Raw genomic sequence first — 26974 nt, 5'->3', positions numbered from 1 at the left:
TTGGCATACCTAGATCTCTCATCTCTGAGTCCAGTCTAATGATGTGCTGTTGATTTTGTAATTTGAAAAGGTATTTGACTTCCCAAACGGTATGATAATGCATTTTCTGCATTTAGTTTTAGGCCATGGTTCTAGCACCAACCATTTGACTGCTCTATACCCTCCTGAAGGATAGCTAAATCATTGGGGGATTCAGTGATTGCCCCTAGCTTGCAGTCATCAGCAAACTTTGGCATTCAGAGCCTTCCACATTCGCCTTGACTTCAGAGAAGTATATTCCAAACAGGAGTAGTCCCAGTACTGAACACTGTGGCACACCACTTGTAACTGGCCTCTTGCTGGATTTGGGTTCACCCTCTTTAACCACATGCATCCTGTCCAGGAGCCAATTGGCTATCCATCTGATAACATTGGGATTTATGCCCAGTTTCGTGAATGTATTTATAATATCTGAGTGGGGAATTGTTTCAAATGCCTTGGCCAGGTTGAGCTAGGTGGTGTGTACTGTTTTACCCTCCTACATTGCCTTGATGACTTTCTCAAAGAAATCCACCAGATTCAGTAGGCATGACCCGCCCTTCACAGAGCAGAAGTGGCTCAGGTTCAGTGCTTTTAGGTCTCCTATGTCATTATTCATCAGGTCTATGATTATTCTTTCCATGGCCTTACATATAAGACTAGCCAGACTTATGGTTCTGTAATTTCCTGGGTCAGTAGATGGTCCTCCTTTATGCAGAGGGATGACTGTTGCTGCCCTCCACTCTATTTGTAAAAAGCCAGTATAGAGGGTGTGGTTATCCTAATGGGCCTGATAAGTCCTGATTTAAACTCTTTAAGAGGCAACCTGGTATATTGTCAGACCCAAAGAAGACGTGTTTTTAGCTTTAGAGAACATATTAACAACCTGTTCTTTGGTGATGATCGGCGGTGGAGTGGTGGAGGGCATTTTTTGAGGGAGAACTGAAAGCAATGGGGAGGTGAAATTTTGAGCTGAATTTGTATGTGTGTGTGTGTGTGTGTGTGTGTGCATACAGTGGATATAAAAAGTTTACACACCCCTGTTAAAATGCCAGGTTTTTGTGATATAAAAAATGAGACAACAATAAATTATTTCAAAACTTTTTCCACCTTTAATGTAACCTATAACCTGTACAATTCATTTGAAAAATAAACAAATCTGTTAGGGGGAAAAAATAAAAAAATAACAGACATACAATACGCTGGTTGCATAAGTGTGCACACCCTTAAACTAATATATTATTGTCTGTGCAAACCCTTAAACTAATACTTTGTTGAAGCATCTTTTGATTTAATTAAAGCATTCAGTCTTCTTGGGTACACACCTGCCATCAATTAAAGAGACTCTGATTAACCCCAAATAAAGTTCAGCTGTCCTAGTATGATTTTCCTGACATTTATTCAGTTGCCTGCTACAGCAAAAGCCATGGTTCACAGAGAGCTTACAAAGCATCAAAGGGATCTCACTGTTGAAATGTATTAGTCAGGAGAAGGGTACAAAAAAATTTCCACAGCATTGGATATACCATGGAACACAGTGAAGACAGTCATCAAAAAGTGAAGAAGATATGGGACAACAGTGACGTTAATAAAAACCAACTGGCTAGTAGCAAGAAAAAGGCAAAAGTATATTTTTCCACAATTTATTAGTGCTTTTGTCTGATAAATTGCCAAACGTCTTTAGATCTGAAGATGTTTGGTAATTTATCAGACAAAAGTGCTAATAAATTGTGGAAAAATATACTTTTACCTTTTTCTTGCTGCCAGCCAGTTGTTTTTTATTTGGTTTACAACAGTGATGTTGCAAAGAATCGGACATCCTTCCAAAACTGATGAAAAGACAAGATGAAAACTGGTCAGGGAGACTGCCAAGAGACCTACAGCAACACTGAAGGAGCTGTAGGAATTTCTTGCAAGTACTGGTTGTGTACTATATGTGACAACAATCTCCTATATTCTCCATATATCTGAACTATGGGGTAGGGTTGCAAGACAGAAGCCTTTTCTTACACAGAAAAATACCCAGGCCTGGCTAAAATTTGCAAAACAATACATCAACTCTCCCAAAAGCATGTGGGAAAATGTGTTATGGTCTGAAGAGACAAAGGTTGAACTTTTTGGCCACAATTCCAAAAGGTACATTTGGCGCAAAAACAACACTTCGCATCACCAAAAGCACACCATCCCCACAGTGAAGCATGGTGGTGACAGTATCATGCTTTGAGGTTGCTTTTCTTCAGCTGGAACTGGAGCTTTAGTCAAGGTGGAGGGAATTATGAACAGTTCCAAATACCAGTCACTTTTGGCCCCAAACCTTCAGGCATCTGCTAGAAAGCTGAAGATAAAGAGGAATTTCACCTTTCAACATGACAATGACCCCAAGCATACATCCAAATCAACAAAAGAATGGCTTCACCAGAAGAAAATTAAAGTTTTGGAATGGCCCAGCCAGAGCCCAGACCTAAAACCAATAGAAAATCTGTGGGGTGACCTGAAGAGGGCTGTGCACAAGAGATGCCCTCGCAACCTGACAGATTTGGAGTGTTTTGGTAAGTAAGTGTGGGCAAATATTACCAAGTCAAGATGTGCCATGCTGATAGACTCCTACCCAAGAAAACTGAATGCTGTAATTAAATGAAAAGGTGCTTCAACAAAGTATTAGTTTAAGGGTGTGGTCACATAACAAAGTATTAGTTTAAGGGTGTGCACACTTATGCAACCAGTGTATTGTACATTTTTTATTTTTTATATTTTTTTCCCCTAACAGATTTATTTGTTTTTCAATTGAATTGTACAGGTTATAGGTCACATTAAAGGTGGAAAAAGTTTTGAGATGATTTATTGTGGTATAATTTTTTTATATCACAAAACCTGGCATTTTAACAGGGGCATGTAACCTTTTTATATCCACTGTATATACACACACACACATATATATATATATATATATATATATATATATATATATATATATATGTGTGTGTGTGTGTGTGTGTGTGTGTGTGTGTGTGTGTGTGCATGTATATGTGTGTATATATGTATATATGTATATATATATATATATATATATATATATATATATATATATATATATATATATATATATATATGCGTGTGTGCGTGTGTGTGTGTGTGTGTGTGTGTGTGTGTGTGTGTGTGTGTGTGTGTGTGTGTGTGTGTATGTATATGGATAGACATATAGAGATAAATATTTACATCACCGAATTTTAATCCAGGAAAGGAGGCAGTTGGCCAATATTAAAAATCCACCCAAGTGAGGAGCTTCACCACCACACTCCCCAACATGGGGGGGTCTGCGCTACCACACCCCCCTAACTAAATATATCAATTTTGAAATCACACTATAGTGGGGAAAAGGGCAAATTTTCCTATGTTGGCCAACTGCCTCTTTTCCTACATTAAAATTAATGTGATGTGGACATTCATGGAAATAACAACACACAGAACTTCAGGGATCATAAACAATGTAGAAGAAAAACAGCTACTGTTCAGCTCAGTTTGTAGACTCAAGATACTTTATTTGGTAAGCGCTTTCATGGGAACGACTCTCACTTCTTCAGACCATTTTATACAATACATTTAAAACCACTCCATTTATATAGGGAACCTTAATTTGTATCAATCAAATCATGACTACACCATTTTCAAGTCTTAAAGTAATAAGCACACTCTAATATATTCTTATTAAAACTTTGTTCATATAAATCCTCTTTCTAAGTGCTTATATATTTAAAACCATGTTTGAGACACATATATAGACTACATATATGTACAGTTGCATCTATCATTTCTCACTTTCTATAAAATATCTTTTATTATCACAGACTCATGATAGCCCCAACATTATATACACAAATATATATCAGATCATATGTAAATAGATGTATAAAGTCTATATATGCCATAAAGATACTACTAAAAATTTTCACTAACAGTAAAAATGCACAATAACAATAAAATACATGATAATCTTAAGCATGAAAATGAAAATAAAAATAAAATACATCCTATTATTTATGTAGGCTCCTATTCTTCAAAATAGGCTTCAGGGGAACTCTATCATTTAAGACACTGCCCCTGTCAGCCTGTAGTCGAATGCTCCATCTCACTTCTGAAGTCTCTGTCCTGTTACTAATACCCCCCCCTCTCTCATTCTCATTCACCATTTCTATAACCATGAACTTAAAGGAATGATTTTTTTTCCTTTTCCAGTGTATGTCTGGCTAAAGCATTGGTTTTATCCCTGTTCCTAAAACCCAAAAGATGTTCTCTTATCCTATATCTAAATTCTCTGTTTGTTTTTCCTACCTAATATCCTGAAGACAGGCCACAAACTGCTAAATATACAACATTTTTAGTGCAGCAATTAGCTGTAATTTTAAATGTGTATTCCTTACCTGTGTCAGGATGTTTGAATTTATTAGTTGTATCTATCCACCCACATTGATTGCAATTTTTACATGGCATAGTTCCTTGATGTTCCCCCATGGATCCATCCTTCTTGGGTCCATAACAAAGTAGCCTTTTCAGGGATTTCTTGTTCTTGAATTGGAAGCTGGGTTCATCCCCTACAATTTCCCTAATTCGGGGTTCATGTGTCAGTACTGTCCAGTATTTCCTTACCACATCTTGCATAACTTTTACATTACTTGTGTAATTAGTAGATACCTTTACTTTATTCCAGGCAGAATCATTAAATTCTGATATTGGTTCCTCTCTATGTGAGAAGTATGGTTTCCCAGTTGTATTTCTCAATGTCTGAACTTCATTAACTGTACCTATGATATCATTTTCCTTATAACCTCTATTTTTGAACCTTATACAAAGGTCATTTACTTCCTCCTGAAATGTATCTTCCTCTGCTGTCAGTCTGGATATTCTTAAGGCCTGTCCTTTCACTACATTCTTAAATATGTGTTGGGGATGCATGCTATTTCTATGTACAAATGTGTTTCTGTGGCAACTTTTCCTATACACATTCATGGACCATTCCCCTCTTGGGTCCCTATATACCCTAACGTCAAGGAATTCAATACTATCATGTGAGAATTTCAATTCGAATTTTAGGAAATAAGCACTATTATTCAACTCATCATGGAAAGCTAATAATTCCTGTAGGGACCCCTTCCAAAGTAGAAAAAGGTCATCTACAAAGCGTTTATAAAAAATGACTTGTTGCCATCTATCTTTTGTCACATACTTTTGTTCCCAATTGGCCATAATTATATTGGCATAACTGTTCGCGGTAGATGTGCCCATTGCCACTCCCTCTTTTTGGTGGTATATAATGTGGTTAAACAACATCACATTATTTATTAAAATCTGTTCCATGAGTAGACATATTAACTCTATCCGACTTATATGTACCTTCCTTAGTTAAGTAGTTAAGTATTCCCTCAACATGTCCAAACCCACATTGTTAGGCATAGATGTAAATAGGGAGTTCACATCCATAGTGACCGTCATAACAGAACCATCACTATAACTATTGGTCTCGACATGTTTAAATAAATCTGTCAAAAATTGTTTAGTGTCACTTAAAATTATTGTATTCTTGTTAACTAAAGGTCTCAGTTGTATTATATATATATATATATGTGTGTGTGTGTGTGTGTGTGTGTGTGTGTGTGTGTGTGTGTGTGTGTGTGTGTGTGTGTGTGTGTGTGTGTGTGTGTGTGTGTGTGTGTGTGTGTGTGTGTGTGTGTGTGTGTGTGTGTGTGTGTATCTATCTATCTATCTATCTATCTATATATATATATATATATATCATAGGCTTATAGGTAGGTACTAGGCTATTGGCCTTAGGGCCTATATAAGCCTAGCCAAAAAGGTACCCAGGCTTTCACCACCCAAGAAAATTATTTTCCTGTGCCCCTGTCGAGCAGAGCCATAGAAGTGATCCCTGGGGTGAATTTCCTATTTCCCATCCAATCATCAAGATTTTTCTTGAAGAGTGCTAATGAGGACCTTTGTTTGATATAGATAGGTAGTTTGTTCCAGAGTATGGAAAATCTCTGGGACAAGAATCTATCCCTCCAGCATGTTCTGTTTATTGTGGTGACAAGGTTTAGGTCCCTAAAGTGTGTAGCTCGGAGGGATTGGGATTTTTTAAGTGAAGCATGTCCAACAGCTCTGGGTTTGACATAACTTTGTATGTTAGGCAGAGATCACCTCTGAGTAGGGGATATGCAATGGAGTAAAGCTGGAGTTTTTCGAGATGGTCTGTGTAGGGCATCTGTTTAGGCCGGTAGTCCTCTTTGTGAGGTATTTCTATGGCCTTTCCAGTTGTTGTAGATTTCTTGTGAGGTACATATGAAAAGGGGTGTTGTACTCTATAATGGGTCTAATGAGTGGCGAGTAGAGGGGAACAATGACCTCTTTTTTCCTGAATGAGAAATCTTTTGTGATGAGGTGTGCCATGTAGAAGGATTTCCTGACTACTGTGGCAATGTGATTATCAAAGGAGAGACTACTGTCCACCTGTGTCTCAAGGTCTCTTATCATACTTTCGGTGTTAAGTAGACTACTGCCTATATTGTAGTTCATGGGTACAGAGTTTTTACCAAAAGGGATGACAATGCACTTTTTGGCATTGAGCTTGAAGCCATGGCTTTTATTTTATTTTTATTTTATTTATTTTACATTTGTTGACCGGGCTAGTCTAGCTGGATACATGTCCTTTTTCAGTAGAGGCCCGGGTAGAAAAGCTCCACCATAAAGAGAAAAATCACAATACATTTACATAGAAGAAATTACAATAATATAATAATAACAAGAAAACAGCAAAATTTACATACTGATAAATTGACAATCATATGTTGAATAATTCATCTTGACAAGGATACATGGAGAGGCAGTGAAGTAGAGATTAAAAAAACATGAAAGGAAAGAAGAGCCTGAGGAGATATGAGACCTGTAGGATTAGTCTGGTTGAGGACAAGGGCATAACCAGTGTGATTTAAGAAATTCTTTGAGATTATTTTTAAATAGATTAAGCAAGGTCATAAGCCTTAGGTTATTGGGAAGGGAATTCCATTGCTTTCCAATGGAGTTAGCATAGAGAGCATCACCACCCGAATTATTAGATTTAATGGTTAGCACTTGAACACTATTTGAGGATCGTAGGCATTTTAGGTTGGTGTAGGGGGTCAGTATGTTGCTCAGTGAGGGGGTTTTATATGGTTGATTAATTATTTTAAATGCTTCAGTGAGTTGGTTTAGTTTGAGAAGATTGGGCAGTTCTAACCAGCCAAGTTTCTTAAGGTTGAGGCAGTGGTGAGTACGATAGGGTGTTCCTGTTATGAATTTGGCAATATGATGATAGGTTACAGAGAGTTTATTGAGCTCACGCTTATTGAGGAAAGAAAATATCGGGGAGGCATATAGTAGGGTGGAGAGGAGATGGGTGCGAGCAATGGTTAGTTTGGCATGAGGAGTAAGAAAGTTCTTTATTCTGTACATTGAGCCGAGTTTCTTGTTTACAGACTTAATGGTTTGGCCTATGTGCAAATCGAATTTAAGCTTGTGGTCGATAGTAACACCTAATAGTTTGGTACTGGAGACAGGCTCGATGATGGTGCCATTAATGGATTCCACGTAGAAGGTCGAGGTATTAGCAAGTGGGGGTTCTTGTCCTTGGGGAGTGGCTGAAGTGGGGAAAAATAGTAGTAATTTGGTTTTTGTTGGATTTAGCATGAGTTTCAGGTCGGAGAACCATTTTTCGACTTTGGCAAAACATTGTTGGGTGACTGCTTGGAGATTAGGGAGAGAAACTTCAGAGCAGATCAGGGTGGAGTCATCTGCATATTGGATGCAGGTGGCTCTGGGGATGACTGAGTGAAGATCATTTATGAAGACGGAGAAAAGAAGGGGACCAAGTATGGAGCCCTGAGGAACTCCAATGGTGTTGGGGAGCAGGTGAGATAGTCTGTTATGCCATTGGACTGCTTGTTGCCTGCCGGAAAGGTAAGCCTTAAACCAGCTTAGTGCTAGGTTGTCGAGATGTAGGGTTTGCAGGGTGTGGAGCAGTAGTTGGTGATTGACCATGTCGAAGGCTTTCGATAGGTCAAGAAAGAGAGCGGAGGATATTAATTTTTTATTACGGTTGTTGTTGACTGAGTCAACAAAGGAGAGGAGGGCAGTGGTTGTACTGTGATGGGGGCGAAAACCATGCTGAGTTTTAGACAGAAGATTATTAAGGGTGAGGTAGTGCAGGAGTTGTTTGTGAACACACCGTTCCATAATTTTAGCTATTGGAGACAATATTGCTATAGGTCTATAGTTAGATGTTTCCGTGGAGGAGCCTCCCTTATGAAGTGGGATGATGTACGAAATTTTCCAAATGGGGGGGATGGTAGCCTCAGTTATGGTTCTGTTAATCAAGATTGATATGGGATAGGCAATGGCATCAGACGCTAATTGTAGGTATTCCGCTGGGAGACGATCAGCCGCTAGGGTGGACGGTTTAAGTTTTTTTAATAGGGTGCGAATATAGGAGGTAGATACTGGTTGTAAGTTAAAGGAGAGAGGAACTGAGTCATTAGCAAGAGTTAAAGAAGAGGAAGAAGTAGGTAGCTGATTGGCTATTGACTGGATGGTCTCAGTAAAAAAAAGAGTTAAAGGTATTGACTATTTCTTCTGGATCTTTTCCAGTGAGTTTCTCAGGGGTTGGGGTAGTAGATTTACTAGGATGGAGGAGGTTATTAAAACCAGCCCAGAACCTCTTTGGGTTATTCTGGTGTTTATCCTGGAGGTGACAGAAGTACTGTTTTTTATCTCGAGTAATGTCAGTTTTAGTGGAGTTTCTCAGCTGTTGAAATTTGATGCGATCTAGGGGAGCTTTGGTAGCTCTCCATTTATCCCATGCCTGGTCACAGAGTTTAATTTTAGTTTTGGTTTCTCTTGTTAGCCAGGGAGCTATTCGGTCCTTGGATCTGATTAGTCGGTTAGGGGCATGAGAGTCGAGTATGTTCAGGAATGTGTCATTAAAGTATGTCACGCTCTCAACTAGGGGTAGAGTATTTAGGATGGACCAGTTGCAGGATTTAAGTTCTGCTAAGAATAGTTCTAGGATGAACTTCTTCCTGTTTCTGACAAGTTTATATAAGGGTAGGTTAGTACATGAAAGTTTGTGTTTTATAATATATGTGACAAGGTGGTCACTGAGGTCATTGGGGAGGGTACCAGTGGTGTAGTTGTGTGGGTCTTTATTGGTAGGAATCCAGTCAATGGTGCTCTCTTTTTGCTGAGTATTTCCAATTCTAGTTGGAGATGTAATATTTTGGGAGAAACCATGTAAATTAATTGGATGGGGATTCATCTTGGCGGAGCAGTGTGTCCAGTCAATATTGAAGTCCCCTAGTACTATGGTTTCTTGAGGGTAGTTGGTGGCTAACCAACTTAGAGTTTGCTCCAAGTTTTCTAGGTTCTTCCCTGGTGGAATATAAATAACTACAAGATTGATACATTTTTGGTTGTTTAGGCATATCTTTAGGGCTATAAGTTCCATATTAGAGACCTTGGGAGGTTGTAATGGGTTCATACTGATATTCAATATGTTCTTAAACATTACAGCTATTCCCCCGCACCTTTTACTTTTCCGATCAATCCTAAGGATATTATACCCAGGTGTGAGAATCTCTTCATCTTTTGTGGCGGGTTTGAGCCATGTTTCCGATAGGCACATGATGTCAGGGGAATGTGTGGCTATCATAGCATGTAAGCTATGAACCTTGTTGTTTATGCTTCTTAGGTTGAGATGAAAGATGCGGAGGGAGCTAGTAGGAGTTTGGGCTGTTTTTGAAGTGACAGAATCTGGGTTGGTGGTTGGGCCTGGATTGGGGTGAATGTCACCGGCTTGGGTAATACATTGTTTCAGGTGGTCTAGGAATCTTTGTAGTTTGCATATTAACTTAAGATTAGGTTTGTTGGTGGATAACTTAGTATAGCGAAGGGTAAGATGCACTTTTGTGAAGCATAGAGTTTTAGCTGGGTAGAGAGAAGGTAAAATAAGGTTAGGGGGAAGGTTTGTGTGAGCAGTAGTGTGACCCTTGAGGAAGGGAATTCCCAAAAGTGTTTGGTTTTCATAACGTGATAAAAAGTAAGGAATAAGAAGAAGTAGAACTATAAGAGAGATGATAGAATACATAATTTTGACCATGATATAGAGAGAGAATAGCTTGTGGGATGGGAGGACTAAGGAGAGCTTACTAAATATTGTGGGATGGCCAAGAGTGTGGGAGGAGGAGTAGTAAATTAGGGGACAGTCGTGACTGGTAGAGAGCAGGGTGGGATGGGTTAGTTATCCTTATAAATTTGGAGGTAGTGGGGGCGGATGGGATATGGGGGCAGGGTGGGGCGCGGAGCAAGCCCGAGCGAAGCGACGGCAAAGCGGAGCGAGGAATACACCTGCCAGGAGTTTGCAGGGCCTTAAAGGCAGCCAGATGTAAGTACTGAAGTCTGGTGTTAAATAGCACTTTTCCTGTGCAAGGACCTAATTTCTTGGCAGCTTAACATTAGGTTGCCAGTTTATGTTTGAGGTACTGTTAGGTTTCCTGCCAGCAGAATGCTGTCCTGGCTAGGTACAATTTTAGTAAGGGTATAGCTTTTACCCTAAGTCTTTTAGGATGATTTGGATTTTCCACTGATGGTAAGGATAGGCTTGTGCATTCGCACCGTAGTTGGGATCCTTCGGGGTCGGTGCCTAGAACCTGGGAGCCATGCAGTGATAGTTAGTGTGGGGAGCTTCCTGGAATGAGATAAATGAAAGAGACATAATTTAAGTGACCCGTTAATTGTAATACAGTGGCGTAGGAGAAGCTGGAGTAACTACAGTGGGTTACTAGGGCTAGAGTTTGATTACAGTAGGCAGCAGAGGAAAGACGTAGTTATAAAACACAGCTCTGGACACAGTAAAACTTCACTCAATAGCTTGTTAAGAACAGGTTGTGCATACAAAGGGAAGAAGGCATTAGCCAGTCCTCCACGAAATAATATACACCAGGTTTATCGTTTGCGTTACAATGTCTGCTTAAACTTTAGGTAATTGAAACGCTAGTTACAACGCCTTATACAATGTAGGTTAAAGGTTTGTGATGCTTAGCAATGACGTCTAAGGTTGAATACCTTCACAATAACTCAGACCTAACACTCAGGTAACTACTAGTAGTAAAGCATATACAAGTTCGTCAGACCTGACACACACATTGCCCATACAATTTAGTAGTATAAATCAGATATATATGCGTGAACATGCAGGATAAAAGGTGTGATTATGACCAATTCCAGTAGATGAATCTTGATATAAGCAGTAGAACCAAGTAAATCATCAGCCTCTATTAGTCTATGCTAGAAACGCCAAAAACATCATCATCTTATTTAATCCTTTGCTGTGTCTGCTTTACAGCTTGATAGTCAGTCGCTCTTACAAAGAACTAGGTAATTTCACTTTTGAACAGCAACAGAGATAAAATGCAGAGTAAAAACCAACTTTCTCAAGTTAAGCGTACCTTTAGGGGAGGAGAGGCGTCCGGGCAGGAGGACGGAACAGTACCTGTAATTCGCAGTGTAAAAATGGCAGAAAACTGGCGGGGATTATGAAAACTCCCTGACGTCAGGATAAGCCTGCCAGGAGTTTGCAGGGCCTTAAAGGCAGCCAGATGTAAGTACTGAAGTCTGGTGTTAAATAGCACTTTTCCTGTGCAAGGACCTAATTTCTTGGCAGCTTAACATTAGGTTGCCAGTTTATGTTTGAGGTACTGTTAGGTTTCCTGCCAGCAGAACGCTGTCCTGGCTAGGTACAATTTTAGTAAGGGTATAGCTTTTACCCTAAGTCTTTTAGGATGATTTGGATTTTCCACTGATGGTAAGGATAGGCTTGTGCATTCGCACCATAGTTGGGATCCTTCGGGGTCGTCGCCTAGAACCTGGGAGCCACGCGGTGATAGTTAGTGTGGGGGGCTTCCCTAAGTCTTTTAGGATGATTTGGATTTTCCACTGATGGTAAGGATAGGCTTGTGCATTCGCACCGTAGTTGGGATCCTTCGGGGTCGGTGCCTAGAACTGGGAGCCATGCGGTGATAGTTAGTGTGGGGGGCTTCCTTTAGGGGAGGAGAGGCGTCCAGGCAGGAGGTTTTGACACCAGGCATCTGTCTCAGTGAGGCCCTTTTGTAGGATGTCCACATCATTCTGAGTTTCGATTATGGCTCCTAGTTTGCAGTCATCTGCGAACCTCATTAGCCAAAGACCTTCTGTGTTAGCCTGTACTTCAGAGAAGTAGATACCAAACAGAAGAGGACTCAGGACTGAACCCTGTGGTACTCCACTTGTCACTGGTCTGAAGTCAGATTTGGAGTCTGCTACTTTCACAGTGTGGGTTCTGTCAATGAGCCAGTTGGCAACCCATCTTCTGACATAGGGATGTATACCTAGTTTAGTGAGTTTATCTATAATTCCAGAGTGGGGGATAATGTTAAAAGTCTTGGCGAGATCTAGATAAGCTGTGTGAACCACCTTACCCTCATCTACGGCTTAGGTGACTGCTTCAAAGAAGTCTATCGGGTTTAGGAGACATAATCTGCCTTTTACAAACCTGAACTGGGTGGGATCCAGAGTTTAGAGATTACTAATGTTGTTGTTTAGAAGTTCCATGATGATACGTTCCATGGCCTTGCAGACCAGGCTCGTCGGGCTAATGGGGCAGTAGTTCTCACGGTCTGTGGTGGCTCCCCCTTTGTGGAGTGGGATAACTGTCACTGTGCACCATTCAGTGGGCACAAAGCCTGAGGTGAGGCTATGACTGAACATGGTACTTAGGAGGGGAGCCAGTTCATTCTGTAGTTCATGTAGAATGCAGGCTGGGATGTTGTCAGGTCCCATGGATGATGTGTTCTTGGCTTTGGAGAGTGTGTTTTTTATCTGTGCAGCCATGATTAAAGGAACTTTGCATTCTTCCGGTATAAAGATGGGCCCTTTAGGGGGTGAGAGGGGGTAAATTTAGCACTGAACCTATCTGCCAGGATGTTGGCAAAATCAGTTAGTTCTGTATATTTAGTGCAATTGTGTTGTAACTCAGAGCAGATCTGAGTGTTGCCACTGAGATTCTTGACATAGCTATAGAATGCTTTGTGGTTGTCTTTAGAATCAGTGGCGATTTTGTTTTCGTAACTAGCTTTGGAGGATTTTATGAGGGATCTCAACTTCTTACTGAGGCTAACCAGGGAGTTCCTCCATTCATAGGATTTTACTCTTTTTTGCAAGTTTCTTTCTTCTGCTGTAGAGTTTGTTTATGGCAGGGCACCACCAGATTGGCTTCCTTTTTTGTAGGATAGCATCTTGGTTCTGTTAGGGATAGCATGATCTATGCACTAGTGTAAGTGCTTATAAAGTGCATTTGTGTAGGATTCAACAATCGTACCTCTGTTGTCCATCTTTATGGATGTTGTGAAGTTTCCCACTTCTGTCTTGAGAAGCGTGAAGTTGGCTTTGGAGAAATTTTTTATGGTGGTTTCCCTAATGGGGGGTGGGGTCAGGATGTGGATGTCTAGGGTGATTAGCTTGTGGTCGGATCTGACCAATGAGGAATTGACTTCTGGTGTGGAACACCAGTCGCCCATGTTGGTAATGACCAGGTCTAGGATATTACTGCCCCTGGTGGGGGTGTGGATAAGTTGATCCAAGGCACTGGAATTCATGAATTCCAGAAAACATTGAGCAAAAGAGTTGGTACATGAGTAGTTTTCCCAGTTAATGGTGGGGTAGTTGAAATCGCCCATTATTAGGGTGTTGGGTTGTACCCTAATATTTTCCAGTGTATCAAGAAATGAGGGGTGGGAATCCTGTGGCATGATGGGGGATCTGTAGCAAGCTACAATTTGGATTGCAGTCTTGCCCAGAGTTAGTTGCACTTGGATAATTTCGGATGCATTATGCTGAGCAACTAGCCTGGAGGTGTGGATATCCTTAATGAATATGGACACGCCTCTGCCTTTAGTGTTTCAGTCCAGGTTAGGTGGTCGAAAGGTGTGGTATAAATTATAGCCTGGTAATGCAGGGGTGCTCTCTGGAGCCTTGAACCAGGTCTCTATCACTGCACAGATGTTGATGTTCTGCATTTTAAGGAGTGCCTTGAATGAGTGCATTTTAAAGTTTAGACATCTAGCATTGAGTAATATTACACTCAGATTTTGCTTGCTTGTACGTGTTACAATGGTGAATTTGTCATTTGAACCTTGCCTAAAAAAGGCACAAAAGGGGTATATAGAGCCTAAGTATCCAGAATCCCAAGGCCGACAGGTGCAGGCCATCTCTGACAAAGCATCGTGGTCTGTCGATCATGTCATCCCAGGCAGACAGATACTGGATTCCCTTAGAATGACACCAGAAGCTTAGCCAATTGTTGAAATCAATCATTTTGTCCTTGTAATGTGATCACATTCTGGGTGATGGCAGGATGCTACTCAGGGCTAGGGTCATACCTGTCTGGGCTACAAGATTGGAGAGCTCCTCCATGTCTCTTTTCATGTCGTCCAGGGAGGTACATCTCAGGTCATTCACACCAACATGGACAATGACAGAGTCATATTTGTACATTTATATATATCAAAAGTCCAAAGTAGGCACCACAAATCGAAGCAAGCTCCTGACCCGATGTGAAAACACCAGACTTTGTTAAGTCCACAAAGAATAAAGGCACGTTATCGCTTAACTTAGTCACTGCATTTTCATCCTGCATCCACATACTTCATCAGATAAATGTACCCACATTTACTGTTCTAATTTAAACCTCATATACATATGTAATAAACCCATAAAAACATATAATCAATCATTCAATTCACCTTAAAGGTCACACCTTATTAAAATCCAAATATATATATACAAACCATTAATCCCTTCAAAATTTAGAAGTAGATTTTTGTCATTTTTATTACCTGCACTTCTCAGAAAGCTTAAAAAGTAGGCTAGCTACTTATTTCACTGTATTTCTGCCTGTAAGTCATTTACCAGTTGTGCACTTGCCTTGATTTATTTAAAAAGTTTAAATTTTCAAATTTCTAATTTTGCAAAGTTTTAATTGAGTTTAACTCTTCTGAGCTATACACTCAAGTGCATTATAGGTTCATAGGTTCATACTAGGCTATCTGCCCTAGGGCATTTATAAGCTTAGCCAGAGTGTATTTGGCTTTCGCCACCCATTTTAAATGAATTTTGCTATGCCCTTTTTCGAGGTTAGTATACTGTGCCTCTGTCTAACAGTGACACAGAAGTGATACCCGGGGTAAACCTACGATCTCCCATCCACTCATCAAGATTCCTCTTGAAAAGAGTCAATGAAGGACTCTGCCTAACCTGGACTGGGATTTTATTCCAGAGTGAAGGGAGCCTCTAGGTTATGAATCTGTCCCTCCAGCATGTCCTATTTATTTCAGTGCTGAGGTTCAAGTGTCTCGAACGCGTAGCTCGATGAGATTTGGATTTTCTGAGGTGCAGCATGTCCATTAATTCCGGGTTGGACATGGCTTTATACGTCAGGCACAGATCATCTCTGAGCAGTCGGTATGCCACTGAGTAGAGCTGGAGTTTCTTTAACCGGGCAGCATATGGCATCTGTTTGAGCCCTTTGATCCTCTTGGTGAGGTACATTTGGGGTCTTTCCAGTTGCTGCAGGTGTCTGGTAAGGTACATCCCAAAAGGGGCATTGTACTCAATTATGGGCCTAATGAGGGATGAGTAAATAGGCATGATGACCTCCCCTGATCTAGATGTGAATCCCTTCATGATTAGGTGGGCTATATAAAATGTTTTTCTAACCACTTTGGCCACGTGGTTTTCAAATGAGAGATTGCTATCAGCTTGGATCCCCAGGTCCCTAATTACTTCTTCCGTACTTAATGGATTACCACCTATGTGGTAATTTGTGGGCACTTTGTTTTTGCCAAAGGGGATGACTATACACTTTTTGGCATTTAGCTTGAGGCCATGGCTCTGGCACCAGTTGTCTGTTTCTATGAGGCCCTTTTGTAGGATGCTTGTGTCGGCTGGAGAGTGGATTATGGCGCCTAGTTTGCAGTCATCTGCAAACTTGGTCAGCCACAATCATTCCATGTTGGCCTGTACCTCCGAGAAATATATACCGAACAAGAGAGGTCCCAGGACTGAGCCTTGTGGGATGCCACTTGTAACTGGTTTGGAGTCTGACATGGCTAGAGCAATTCTAACCATGTGGATTCTGTCCTTGAGCCAGTTTGCAACCCATCTAGTGACATAGGGGTTTATATTTAAGCTGATGAGCTTATCTATAATGCCCGAGTGAGGTATTGTAGTGAAGGCTTTTGCGAGGTCCAGGTAGGCTGTGTGGACTACCTACCCCTTGTCAATGGCCTTGGTGACAGGTTTAAGAGGCAGGATCTGCCCTTAACAAAGCCGAACTGGGTAGGATCCAGTGTCTGTAGGTCCCCAATATCTTTATTTATGAGGTCCATGATGATCCTTTCCATAGCTTTGCAGACCAAGCTAGTCAGGCTTATGGGGCGATAGTTTCCAGGATCCATTGAGGCACCACCTTTGTGGAGAGGGACCACTGTTGCTGTACGCCACTCTTTGGGTACATATCCTGTAGTAAGGCTGAGACTGAACAGTAGTTTTATGTTTAGGTTTACCTCTTCTTGGAGTTCATGTAGGATGCAGCCCAGGACACTGTCTGGTCCCATTGATGCTGTGTTTTTTGCTTTGGAGAGGGCAGCTCTTACCTGAGCATCTGAGATGTCAGGGGGGCAGCATTCTGCTGGGATAGATATTTGCCCTTTTGGTGGGGAGTGGGGGAGAAGTTTGCGCTGAACCTGTCAGCTAGGATGTTGGCAATGTCTGTGGGTTCGGTGTATTTTTTTGTCATTTTGGACTAATTCTGAGCATATCTGGGAATTCCCACCCAGGTTCCTAACATAACTAAAGAAAGCCTTATGATTATCCTTAGTGTCCTGTGCATTTTTTCTCTCGAAGCTGGCCTTAGATGATTTTATGAGTGCCTGTAGTTTTTTGCTAATACTGATCAGAGATGCCTTCCCTTTTTGGGATTTTGCTCTATCATGTAGTAGCTTCCTCCTTCTATTGTATAGTTTGTTTATGGCTGGGGTCCACCAGACAGGACACCTGCCTTTGGAGGATTGGGTCTTGGTTTTATTTGGGATTGCATGATCCATGCATTCCTGAAGGTGTTCATAGAATGCATTTATAAAGGATTCTGTGGTCTGGGCCGTATTTTCCACAGGCCCGGGGGCTTTGAAGGATTCCACCTCGGTTTTGAGGAGTGTGAAATTTGCTTTAGAGAAGTTTTTCACTGCGGTTTTCTGGGCAGGGGGTGGGGTCAGGATGTGAATATCCAGTGAGATTAGTTTATGGTCTGATCTTACCAGTGAGGGATACACTTCTGGTTTGGAGCATAGAGCCCCCATGTTGGTGATGATCAGGTCCAGTATGTTTTCCCCTCTTGTGGGAGTGGTAACAAGTTGTTCCATAGCATTTGAGTTTATAAATTCTAGGAACCTTTGGGCTAGGATGTTGGAGCTAGAGTAATGCTCCCAGTCTATGTTTGGGTAGTTGAAGTCGCCCAATATAATGGTGTTTGGAGAGACCTTCATATTTTCCAGTGTTCTCAGGAAGGCTGAGTGGGGTTCCTGGGTTTGGGAGGGTGGTCTGTAGCAGGCTATAAACTGGAAGGCAGTTTTACCCACTGTTAGTTGCACATGGATAGTCTCTGATGCTTCGTGCTGTGCCACCAACCTGGAGGTGTGGGTATCTTTGACGAATATTGATACTCCCCCTCCTTTTGTGGTTCAGTCCAAGTTTTGGGGCCGAAAAGCATGGTATGAGGTATAACCTGGTAGTGCTGGGGTGCTCTCGGGAGCCTTGCACCAGCTTTCTGTTACTGCACAGATATCGATGTTCTCCATGCTAAGGAGAGTTTTGAGTGCGTGCATCTTGAGGTTTAGACTTCTGGCGTTGAGTAGCATTACTCTTAGTTTCTTATCCCTTGTGATACCTATGGAGGTGGGTTTGTCTTTTGAGCCTTGCCTAAAAAAGGCACTATGGGGGTGGCAAGAGCCTTTGCCAATATCCGAAAGCCCAGGGGTGACAGGTGCAAGCCGTCCCTAGCGAAGCATCGTGGCTTGCCGAGCATGTCATCCCAGGCTGACAGACATTGGATCCCCTTTGAATGACACCAATAGTTAAGCCAATTGTTGACATTGATCATCTTGTCTTCATATTGTGGCATCATTCTTGGTGAGGGTAAGATGCTACTCAAGGTCAGGGTCATACCGGCCTGGGCTACATGCTCAGAGAGCTCCTCTATGTCTCTTTTCATGTAGTCCAGGGAGGTACGTCTCAGGTCATTCACACCAGCATAGACAATGACTGAGTCATATTTGTACTTGCCTTGGAGTGACCTGAGTGCTTGTGTTATGTGGCGGATCCTAGTGCCCGAAAGGCAGCTCACCGTGACCTTCTCTTTGTTCAGCCTGGTGAGTGGGACGTCAATGTGCCTGATGATAGAGTCACATATTACAAGTGTATCAGGTGTGTTGTTTAGCCTTAAGGGCTGTGACTGTTTGGCACACTGGCTTTGTGAGCTATGTGTTGCACGTTTTTTGTTTTGGGGTAGCGGTTGCTTGGGTGTCTGCTTTACAGGTCTCTGCTGCTTAGGCAGATTTTTATTTAGAGCCTCCGAGTATGTTTTTGTGTGTTTATGTGTTTGGTTTGCTGTCGTGGTAGGTCTATGTGAGACTGGAATTGTAGTGAGTGTGGTTTCCTTCTCCTCCTGACTGTTTACGTCAGTACTGAGTTGCAAGAACTTAGCCTCCAGTTTGGCTATATGATTGCATCTCTCACATGTGTTGGAATTTGTTGGGAGGAGGAGAGGGTTGTCTGTGTACATGAGGCAGTTGTAACATTGCCTCAAGTTTCCCAGATTCACCAGCTGGACCAGAGAGGAGATTGACAACTGACCTTTGGACATGCTAGAATAGTATTGGGAATTCCTTTATAATTGAAAAAAAGAGCCAGTGGGGAACAAGGTACTCAAGGGGAGTTTGTGAGGGTGTAGTGCTTTTAATTTTTTAGTGCTGACTTATATAATTGCTTTAGTGAGCAAGTGCCAGGCTTTAGAGTAGGAATAGGGTGTTTATTATGAGAACTAGATCAGTTCTAAGGGAAAAAGTGAAGAGCAGACTTTGTGGAGCCGAGAATGGTTTAAACCCAATTAAGTGGAGCTGCCTGATGCCGCGCTATGTGCAAAATCGCACAAAGCCGCGCCAAAGTGGGTTTTATACAGGGGGAGTTGAAAGAGCTAGAAATTGGCCCAAAATGGCCAATAGACTACCAGATTCTTGTGCTGGGAACACTCCTCCAGGGATAGATAGGCTGCTCTAAGCTCCCCACTGCCACTGGTGAACAAAGAAGCCTCCCTTTATCCAAGAAAGGAAATGGGCAACACAGGAACTTTCCAAAAGTCCAGAATACAGCAAAGCCTATATTTGGACTACTCTAGTTCAGGAAAGATGGGAAACAAGGATAATTTTTTTTTTCTTTTTTGCAACAAACAGCAGGAAAATGCAATAAATATGTAACACAGGCTAGAGCACTTGAGTGTGTAGCCTCAACAGGTAAATGCAACAATTAGGACAAACTTTAAAAGTGCAGGTGCAAAAACAACTTTAAACAGTGTAAAAAGTTCAAGAAGCAGAAATACTTGCAGTTTAGCTAGATCGGACAGTTGCCCAGGTTGTAGCAGGAAAAAACATTTTTATCAGGTTAGCAGTCGCTCTTTAGCCTCTCTGCTGCTAGCACCACTCTGCAGGACCATGAGGAGCTTGGCTGAGTAGTAACAAGCACAAAAACAACGCCAAAGCCTTTCTGTGTTTATTTACTGTATAACTGCATTGTTTTGCCTGCTTTATCCCCCCCCCCCCAAAAAAAAAAAAAAAAACCCAAAAACAAAAAAAATTCTATCTTGTTTGCTAACTAGAATACTCCAGTTTCCAGGCTTTGCTAGTTTCAGGATTTTAGTTTCAGTGTTCAGAGCTATCCAGACCTTGCTGTGGTAGAGGGAGGTCCTACTGCATAGCAGTGAGAGTGGAAGCATTGTACTGCCTATCTAACACTACATGAGTGGTTTCCAACTCTGAAATTGCAATTTTATTGGCCATTTTGGGCTGATTTCTATCCCTTTCAACTTTCTGGCATAAATACATGTATTTGTGTGCATTTGCTCACCGCGCAGCACCAAGGGGCTAAGGTTAAACTATTCCTGGTGCCAGAAAGTCTGCTCTTCAAATTTTCCCTTAGAACTAGCTAGTTTATCAGCAGTAGCACTAAAATCTGTATACCTGTGACTAGCACTTGCGCTAAAACTAGCTAAAAACACTAGGAAGCCTTAATTTGTTACAAGCACTCACCTCTCTTTGGTAATAAGGAGAAAATAGTCGTAGGCACTAGACAGCCTACAATTGCAAGTACCTTGCTAAAAAGTAAGGGAAAACAGCTCTTGTACTACACAAAGAAAGCACCTAACCAGGCATGTCCAAGGGTCAGCTTCCAGTGATTTCTCCTGTCCTCCTGGTGAATCTGGGCATACTGGGGCAATGCAGCAATTGCCTCATGTACACAGTCAACCCTTTCCTCCTACCACCAAACACTACAACCTGCAAGAGATGCAATTACATAGCCAAACTGGAAGCAAAGCTCTCTCCAGCCAATATTGTGCTAGACAGTAAAGAGGAGAAGGCTAACACCCACACAACACCTCAAACAACACATAGTCCTTCAAAACCCACACCACCAAAACCCACATATAGCAACACAAAACCCACATATGTGGAGGCTCTTAACATTAACCTGCCCAAGCAATAAGGACCTCTGAAGCTGAAACACAAACAAACATCACCCCTAAACACAACCAAAGCATCACATAGCTCACAACACCAGTGTGCCACCCAGTAGCCCCTAAGGCAAGACAACGTACCCAACACTTTAGTTATATGTAACTCTATAGTCAGGCACACTGATGTCCCACTCACCAGGCTGAACAAGGAGAAAATTACAGTTAGTTGCCTGTCAGGTACCAGGATCCACCACATAATGCATGCACTCAAGTCACTCCACAACAGGTATAAATATGACTCTGTCATTGTCCGTGTTGGAGTGAATGACTTGAGATGTACCTCCCTGGACTACATGAAAAGAGACATGGAAGAGCTCTCGGCTCATGTAGCCCAGGCAGGTATGACCCTAGCCCTTAGTAGCATCCTGCCATTGCCCAGAATGGTACCACAGTATAAGGACAAAATGATTGACTTGAATAATTGGCTAAGCTTCTGGTGTCATTCAAAGGGGATCCAGTATCTGTCTGCCTGGGATGACATGATCGACAAACCACGATGCTTTACAAGAGATGGTTTGCACCTGTTGCCCCTGGGATTCAGGTTACTGGCTAAGGCTCTTGCCACCCCTATAGTGCCTTTTTTAGGCAAGGTTCAAAGGACAAAACTACCACCATAATGGGTACAAGCAAGCAAAATCTGAAGGCAATGTTACTCTATGCTAGAAGTCTAAAGCTCAAGATGCACTCTCTTGAGGCTCTCCTAAAAATGAAGAAAATCGATATCTGTGCAGTAACTGAGATCTGGTTCAAAGCTCCAGAGAGCACCCCTGCAATACCAGGCTACAACTTATACCAAACTTTTTGGCCACCAAACCAGGACTGAAACACTAAAGGTGGAGGAGTGTCCATATTCACCAATCATATTCACACCTCACAGTGCATCTGAAATTTTCCAGGTGCAATTAACATTAGGTAAGACTGCAATGCAAATTGTAGCTTGCTACAGATCCCCCATCATGCCCCAAGATTCTCACTACACCTTTCTAAACATACTGGAAAATATTAAGATACAACCAAACACCCTAATACTGGGTGATTTCAACTACCCTGCCATTAACTGGGAAAACTACTCCTGTACCAACTCCTTTGCTCAATGGTTCTTGGAATTCATAAATTCCAATGCCCTAGAGCAACTAATTCATAGTCCCACCAGGGGTACCAATATTCTAGAGCTGGTCATTAACAACATGGGAGATCGATACTCCACACCAGTGGTCACCCCCTCCTTGGTCAGATCAGACCATAAGCTAATCACCCTTGACATCCACATCCCACCCCCACCCCCACCCCTTTAAGGAAACCTTCATAAAAAACTTCTCCAAAGCTAATTTCATGCTTCTCAAGTCAGAAGTAACAAACTTCATGACACCCATGCAGATGGGAACGGGAAGTTCAACTGCTGAATCCTTCACTAAGGTGTTGTACGAGCACATTCACTCGTGCTTGGACTGAGCCATCCCAAATAGAACCAAGACACTGTATTCTAAAAAAAATGGAAGCCAATCTGGTGGTCCCCTGTCATAAACAAGCTGTACAACAAAAGGAAGAAACTGTTGCAGAAAAGAGGAAGAACCCAGGATTCAAAAAACTCCCTCACTAGCCTCAGTAGAAAGCTGAAATCCCTCATAAAATCTTCTAAAGCTAGTTATGAAAACAAAATTGCCAAAGATTCCAAAGACAACCACAAAGCATTTTATAGCTATGCCAAGAATCTAAATGGCAATACTCAGATCTGCTCTGAGCTGCAGCAGAATGGCACTAGATATACTGATCCCAAGGATATTGCCAGTATCCTGGCTGATAGATTTAGTGCCAACTTCACCCCCCTCTCACTCCCACAGGGCCCATCTCAATACTGAAAGAATGCAAAATTCCAGTAATCACGGTCACTCAGGTAACAACTGCACTCTCCAAAGCCATGAGTACAGCATCCATGGGACTAGACGACATCCCGGGCTGTGTACTGCATGAACTACAAAATTAACTGGCACCCCACCTATGTGTCATGTTTAATCATAGCCTCACCTCAGGCTTCACGCCCACAGAATGGTGCACAGCTAGAGTCATCCCACTCCACAAGGGGGGATCCACTTTGGATCCCGGGAACTAATATCCCATCAGTCCGACATGCCTGATCTGCAAGGCCATGGAACATATTATTATGGAACTTATAAACAAAGACATTGGCAATCTTCAAACACTGGACCCCACCCAGTTTGGGTTCATGAAGGGCCGATCTTGCCTTCTGAACCTGATCAACTTCTTCAAATCAGTCTCCAGAGCTGTAGACGAGGGTAAGGTGGCTCACACAGCCTACTTGGACCTTGCCAAGGCTTTTGACACTATCCCCCACTCTGGAATCATAGATAAGCTTACTAAGCTGGGCATTAATCCCTACATCACTCGATGATTTGCAAACTGGCTTGCTGACAGAACACACACTGTAAAAGTAGCCATCTCCAAATCCAGCTCCAGACAAGTGACAAGTGGTGTAGCACAGGTTTTTGTCCTGGGACCACTCTTGTTTGGCATCTACTTCTCTGAAGTACAGGCCAACACTAAGGGACTCTGGCTTACAAAGTTTGCAGATGACTGTAAGCTGGGAGCCATTATTGAATCCCCAAATTATGTGGATATACTACAAAATGGCCTTACTGAAACAGATGCCTGGTGCCAGAGCCATGGGCTCAAGCTAAATGCCAAAAAATGTATAGTTGTCCCCTTTGGGAAAAAACACATACCTGTGAACTACCACATAGGTGGCAGTATGCTAAACACCGAAAGTGTGATAAGAGACCTAGGGACACAGGTGGACAGTGGTTTCACCTTTGATAACTACATAGCCACAACAGTTAGAAAATCCTTCTACGTAGCATACCTCATCACTAAGGGCTTTTCATCCAGAAAAAAGGAGGTCATTGTCCCTCTGTACTCATACCTTATTAGACCCATTATAGAATACCATGTCCCATTTGGTATGTACCTCACGAGACATCTGTAACAACTAGAAAGGCCACAGAAATACCTCACAAAAAGAATCACAGGCCTAAAGCAGATGCCTTATGCTGACCGTCTAAAGATCTCCAGCTGTACTCTGTGGCATATCGCCTACTCAGAGACAATCTCTGCCTAACATACAAGGCCATGTCAAACCCAGAGTTGTTGGACATGCTACACTTAAAGAAATCCCAATCCCTCTGAGCCACAAACTCCAGGGATCTTAACCTTGTCATCACAATGACTAGAACATGCTGGAGGGATAGGTTCCTGACCCAGAGACTCCCCATACTCTGAAATAGGCTGCCCATACATGTCAGGCAGAGCGCTTCAATGGCCCTCTTCAACAGGAACCTAGATGACTGGATGCGAGATATGAAATTCACCCCAGGGATCACATCAGTAGCCCTGCTAGACAGGTGTCCAGGAAAGTAAATATTTGTGGGAAGCAATAGCCAGGGAATTGCTATGGCTAGGCTTGTATAGGCCATAGGGCCGATAGCCTAGTACCTACCTATGAACCTTTGCGTATATAGACATACATACACACACACACACACACACACACACATATATATATATATATATATATATATATATATATATATATATATATATATATATATGTATATATTCACTTTAGAAGATCAAAAGCCCATAACATTGAAATTCAAAACACTGAAACCAAAAATTCAAAACAGTGACAATTCAAAACATGAATCCCATAACATTGAGAAAACATATGAAAGCAACATTAATATAAGTAGGGGGGCTGCCTCCCCGCACTACTTAAATATATCAACTCCAAGATCGCACTATATTACATTAAGATGAGTTATGTTGTAGTATAGCAAGTAAGAAGGGAACATGACTGAGATATATAGTAATGGGTAATGTTTTAACAGTGAAGTAGTACTTGTAAAAGAAAGCTGAGGATAGCTTTTTACAATTTAAACAGGCAGTCATGAAGCAGGAAATCATATGTTTTCTGTTTTGTTCTGTGTAGTACGATCTCAGAGTTGATATATTTAAGTAGCAGGGGGTGTGGGGGGTGCAGGAGGACTTGCCTCCCAGCTTATATTTGGAGAAGTGTAATATTGTTTGTTTTTTATTTGTTTCTGTATGTAGATGTGCTGGCATACATTAGATGTTGCTTTCCTATGTTTTTCAATGTTATGAGATTCAATATTTTGAATTTTCAAGATTTTGGTCTCAGTGTTTAGAATGTCAATGTTAAGGGCTTTCAATCTTCTAAAGTGAATATGTATATATATATATATATATATATATATATATATATATACATATATATATATATATATTTATGTGTGTGTGTGTGTGTGTGTATGTGCGTATGTATATTTATGTATATATCTACTTCTAAATTTCAAAGTTTCAAACCTTCAAACTTCAAAAGACTGAGACTGGAAGATCAAAGTTTTGAAACTTTGAAAAGTAAATAAAAAAAACAGAAACAAAAATGTTTTTTAAACATTTTTTCAGGGGTGGGGGCTGTGTCCCCACACCCCTTGCTAAATAAATATACCAACTCTGAGATCGCTCTACAGTGAGGGAAATGTTAAATATACCATCCCATGCTGCACATCGATTTCCATTCAGAACGTTCAAAGTTTAAAAACTTCGATCTTCCAGTCTCAGTCTTTTGAAGTTCGAAGCTTTTATACTTTCTGTATAATTAATCCAACCGTGCTGGGTCTACAGGACTGTCTATCCTTAGAATTTCTTAGATTTAACCCTACTCTTCAAAATTGGGTATAGCCTAACTTCTGTAAATTATTGTAAAATTAAATTCTGGAGGCCACAAACAAGTATTTATACTACTCTGTCTTAAATCCTCTAAACACAGCAATGTTATGCTAAAGAAATAAACTGCTGGATTCAAAACAATCATTTTATATCCCCCAAATTACTTACGTTGTACATACAGGCTCTAGGAACCTCGATCTTCCGGTCTCGGTCTTTTGAAGTTCAAAGTTTTGGAACTTTGAAATTTATAAGTAGACCCATATATATGCATATATACTTATGTGTGTATGTATATATATATATATATATATATATATATATATATATATATATATATATATATATATATATATATTTTTTTTTTCTGTATAATTAATCCAACAGCACTGGGTCTTCAGCACTGTCTGCCTGTCCCTAGAATTTCTTAGATTTAACTCCACTCTTCAAAATTGGCTATAGTCTAACTTCTGTAAATTATTGTAAAAGTAAATTCTGGAGGCCACAAACAAGTATTTATACCCCTCTGTCTTGAATCCTCCAAACATAGCAGCATTACACTAAAGAAATAAACTGCTCGATTCAAAACAATCATTTAACATCCCACAAATTACTGACATTGTACACACAGGCTCTAGGAACCTTGTGGTTTGGTTAAGCCTTGCTCAGCTCGCCCTCATTGCACTTGGGCTCGCTCCTCTCCCCACCCTACCCCCAAATTCCACCTACCCCTAGTAGTCCTAAATTTATAGCTCTAAATCCACTCCCCCACTTTCTAGAACCGATCAACAATTTTTCAGACATTATCAAGACCCTCCCTACTTGCCTATCCTAATTATCCTCCTACTCAAATTGGGCAAAGTCAAAGCTAATATCTAGAGAACGCATCTGTTACTGGCAGTGAAACCTTTCAAATTAACGCTACTATATTGCCTACTACTCTTGATAATAATTCCATATCTTCTCACCACCTACGAAAATCTATCCTACCTAGGCTACCACTACCCAAGAAGCCAAACCACCACTCCAATAACACAAATTAAATTAGACCACTCAATAATCCCCCTTACGACTAATTCCTTGGATACAAAATACCACCAACCCATTAGATCCAGATATATCAACTCCAAAACCAAGCATTACCTAAGACTAATATTTAAATTCCTGAAGCTCATAATTAGACTACAAGGCAAATTCACAAGGGATGGGGACATTCATCCAAACCCTGGCCCAATCTCA

The 26974-nt window shown here is 41.3% G+C and overlaps 1 protein-coding gene across 1 annotated transcript in view; it reads right to left on the bottom strand.

Moving 5' to 3' along the window:
• The window catches only part of LOC122801261 (fibronectin-like), a 363509-nt gene extending 358541 nt beyond the window's left edge, over nucleotides 1-4968 (bottom strand). Inside the window, exon 1 of the mRNA XM_044070812.1 lies at nucleotides 4437-4968. Within this exon, the coding sequence (XP_043926747.1) occupies nucleotides 4437-4968 (532 nt within the window). The remainder of the gene's footprint in view (nucleotides 1-4436) is intronic.
• Nucleotides 4969-26974: the final 22006 nt, after the last annotated feature.

Source organism: Protopterus annectens, chromosome 4.part1, assembly GCF_019279795.1.
Source record: "Protopterus annectens isolate FY-2018-M chromosome 4.part1, PAN1.0, whole genome shotgun sequence".
NCBI classification, from domain to species: domain Eukaryota; kingdom Metazoa; phylum Chordata; order Ceratodontiformes; family Protopteridae; genus Protopterus; species Protopterus annectens.
This window is presented reverse-complemented; position numbering and strand designations above follow the sequence as displayed.